The sequence below is a fragment of the Abrus precatorius genome, unplaced genomic scaffold, assembly GCF_003935025.1.
Source record: "Abrus precatorius isolate BTA unplaced genomic scaffold, Abrus_2018 Scaffold4, whole genome shotgun sequence".
In the NCBI taxonomy this organism is placed as follows: domain Eukaryota; kingdom Viridiplantae; phylum Streptophyta; class Magnoliopsida; order Fabales; family Fabaceae; genus Abrus; species Abrus precatorius.
The window spans coordinates 11,211,152-11,215,348 of NW_020874384.1; the positions used below are offsets into that span (position 1 = coordinate 11,211,152).

General features: G+C 38.6%; 1 protein-coding gene across 1 annotated transcript; it reads right to left on the bottom strand.

Moving 5' to 3' along the window:
* Positions 1 to 1,863: 1,863 nt before the first annotated feature.
* LOC113865596 (putative pentatricopeptide repeat-containing protein At4g17915) lies at positions 1,864 to 3,537 on the bottom strand. The gene has a single exon (XM_027500279.1). The coding sequence runs from the start codon at positions 3,493 to 3,495 to the stop codon at positions 2,122 to 2,124; it is 1,374 nt and encodes a 457-aa protein (XP_027356080.1). The 5' UTR covers positions 3,496 to 3,537; the 3' UTR covers positions 1,864 to 2,121.
* Between the last annotated feature and the right edge of the window lie 660 nt (positions 3,538 to 4,197).

A 4,197-nucleotide genomic window follows, 5' to 3' on the forward strand; every position in this document is an offset into this window, starting at 1 on the left:
AGAACTGTAATATGCATGCCAATTTTTATGTTGGCGAGTTATTTTGGTGCTTGTTTAAAGAGGCATGTAAAACTGCCTGCTATAAGAGGCTTTTAGGAAAACATTGAAGAAATTTAACAATTGATTTATTTGGAAATTGGAATAACATAATATTGTTGTCAAAATAGCTCTCTGTTGTCTAATTAAGTTCACATTAGCATGTTTACATCTCCAGTTGTCTTAAGGCTCTCACATATAACAGTTTATAACTTTGTAAAGCATGGCTGCAAGAAACAAAAATCGTATTGAACACAGTAAACCAAGCACTTAGGCTATAGCAAAGCAAAATATGCTTGTAGCATCAACTTCAAATTGATAACAAATGATACAAGTAGTCAAGTACAATCTTTAAAATGAAAGATGACAACTTCACAGGACGGCAACAAAAATGAAAGTAAGAGTTTTACATAGAGCAGGAAAGAGAGAAGGATCCAACAAAATCAATGGAGAAAACCAATAGTATTCGGTAGGAAACATGGTTAACATGCAAAAGAAGCATAAAGAAAAGATAGCAACTGAAGAAGCCACTGACAATTCCCTTAACACACACACACTCCAAATAATGGAGCTATAAGCTGAAATATCCATTTGACAATATTCATACTTCAAACCAAAAATATTAATGCTATAATCCGATATAGTATGTCAAAGAGGGAGGTTCTTAAGGGTGATAAATGTGGTATTTTAGGATCATGGAGTAGATATGCCATGCTGGCTTGATGAGAAATTTAGGAAGGCAAATGACTCACGGTTCATTTATAAGCTTAATATCATCATTTTGACAACAATCTTTTCAACAGTCACCCTCAACATCCAAAACTGAAATACTAAAATAAACAGATATTAATAGAATAAGAAGAAACAACTCTTCATATCCTCAACAAAATGTTGATTTAGAATTTAAGGCAAGTCACAAAGTGATAATCAAAGCAATAGGGGCGAATTCAATATCAGAGAAGCAATTTGAGGATGCTCATTTCATAGCTTATAACATAAATCTAAATACAAGGTAATGATGATACATAATATTTTCCAGCTATATGTTACCAATTCTTTTCAACTATTTGCATGTTACATAACACCACAGTATTGGTCAAGCCATAGAACAATGTGCTTAGTCTATAACAATGTCAATGGAATGTAGTGGGTAACAAAGACTGGCCATATACAAATGATGACAAGAACATGCCTCAACCCCACTCTTGAGCCAACAATAATGTAACTAGCTCCATTTTTCTGCCAACAAAAACAGATTTCAAATCTACCTGGATACAGTAACCAAGGAAATTTGATGCAATGTTAACCACTAAACTTGAGTTCGAATGAAACCAAGGCTACCATAAACAGAGTTACAATACCTCCTATATAGCTCTAGGCTTATTGACCCCTTAAAATGCAATTTTGGCTTTCAAGCAGGATGCTCAAAGCTGCAACTTTCCTAGAGCTAAATCGCTAGAATCAACTTAAGTTTGGGTGCTCTAGAAGAAGTAGTGACATACCAATTAGCAGAAGAACCACATAAAGCATGCCCAGAAAGAACACTTAACCACATCAGGGCATATGAACCCTGAACAGATGTGACTGAATATATTTAATAGCTACCAAATGGGCAGTGGAGAGACTGGAGAATATAACATGCTTCCCAATTTTCACCCATACTAGATGCTCCATATAGTAGTATAGAATCTTCCGGTTATCAGCATAACCACATCAAGAATGTCCACAAGTATTAAATTGCCATTTTCCATCAATTCAAATTTTGTAATCTTGTGTATTAGCGTATATGTTTCCATCTCGTTCATGAGAACTAATCAGTCAACATCACTCAGCAATTACTATATGAAGCATTTATCCAGAACACCAAGGAATAATCACCAAATGATGTAGCAGTTAACCCCCTTAAACAGTAAATTATCAAATGTCTCACAGCATATCGATAATAGTTTCCCTTCGAAAGACAGTTATTGGGATCATCAAACCATGAGACCTATATGATCAGAGCTTCAATCTTTCATTGAGTCACAAAAGTTGCCACTAACAAATGCTCCATATCTGAAGTTCCCAACAGCTGATGCCACGTAATCACTGTAACAATCGTACATGTCTGATCTTCAACTTAACTCTCCTGGCTTCATCTGCAAATCCAGTTGTACGGAGACCAACGATAACAGCTCGCTGAGTAGCCCTCAACACCTGATAACCACGTTGCAAACAGGAAATCAAAATCTTCGATGCACAAAGGAACCTTCTAGCCCTGCAAAGGTTGTGCACCAAAATAGTATACGTAAACGAGTCCTTTACTTCCATCCCTTCAAACAATCTCACGGCATGATCAATATGACCGGCCTTACCCAAACCATCAATCATACAGTTAAGCGCAACCAAATTATATCCGAAGCCCAAGGAGTTCATATAATTCAAATGCTGCTGTGCCCCTACAAAATTCCCAGCCTTACACAAACCATCAACAATAATGGTGTGCGTGTACTGATCACACTCTAAACCCTCCTCCTCAATCCCATCCAACAACCTCAATGCATCATCCAACCTCCCCTGCCTACAATAAAGATTAATCAACGTGTTATACGACACGATGTCCGGCCTAATGCCATTACTCACCATCAACTCAACAATTTCCTCAGCCTCTCGCATCCGTCCAGTCTTGATAAGCGCTGCAATCACCGTGCAATATGCGAATCCATCAAATGTGTACCCGCTGCTCCTCATCTCCGCCAAAAGCTCCAACCCTTGCTCGAACTGCCGGCACCGGAAGCAGCACTTCATAACCGTAGTGTAAGTAATGGCGTTGGGCTCAAACCCTGATTCCCCAAACTCCTTCAGAACCCTCCTCGCATCGGCCAATCGCTTCGCCTTGCAAAGACCATTAATAAGCGCGTTGTAGGTCAAAATCTGAGGCACAAACCCGTGCCTCTGCAAGTTCCTAAACAGCATTAGAGCATTGCTAACGTAACCGTTCTTGCACAAGCCGTTAATCATGACGTTATACGTGGCAGCACAGGGATAAACCTCGTGGCTAAGCACAATGTCCCTGAAAACGCGATTCGCCTCGTCGGGTTTTCCGAGCTTGAACAAACAATGCATTAGGATGTTGTAACTCCACACGTCGGGGTTTATGCCTCTCGCGAGCATTTCTTCGAAAAGTTCTAGAGATTTCGATAGCAAGGTTTTTCTTGCCGCACCGGAGATTAACGAGTTGTACGAAACGACGTCGGGGGGAATACCCGCTTCTTTCATTCGGGCGATAACTGAGTAAGCTGCATCGATGCTGACGAAACGACTATACGCGTTGATTAGGGTGTTGTAGGTGACGAGGTCGGGGAAAACGCCGAGTCGTATGCCATCGACTATTACTCCTTCGGCTTTTGTTATTTGCCTTACTTTGCACATCGCGGCTATGCTTATGTTGAGGAGTTTAGTTGACAGCGGTGTAATCATAGCTCAACATAGCTGGTTTCGGTCCAAAAACGGCATCGCTTCGTGATCCTCCGAGGAGCGAGCTTGAGCGAGGCGTTTGAGAAAGAGTGAAGTGGTAAGTGTCACAAGAAGAAGAAGAAAAACGTTGAACTTGGGGAATCTTTAAGTTTGGACGCTTCAAATGGGCAGCCCAATTGCGTAGCTCACATCTTGGTCAGGCCCAATTCAGGTCAGTGTTAACTCCGGCTGGATCGGATTTGCTTCTTCATTTATCCACCTCTAAGCTAAAAGTTTTCACTTTATTTGTAATCAATTCTACTCGTTACTAAATTTATTTTCAAAATGCAAGGAAAATACATTTTTTACAATTAATTATTTTAATTTTTATATTAATTTTAGTGGGTTAACTTGCTGACTAACTTTATAATTTTTAAATTTGTTAATCTTTAATGAGATATTTCATCGACCCATCCTTAAATAGATCAAACTAAAATATTTAATCCACTTTAAAAAATAAGGGAAGACATTTTAACCTATTTTTCAACAAATTTTTTGACGAGCTAGGACCAACAAGTTCAACCCGCTTGTTACTTGTAAATCAACATCACTTCTCATGCGATGTTATGAAACTGCATCCAACCAATGATTTAGTCAAGGTATTGGATTACTAGATCATTATAAAATTAAAAGATATTTATAAAAAATAAAATAAATAAATTTGTA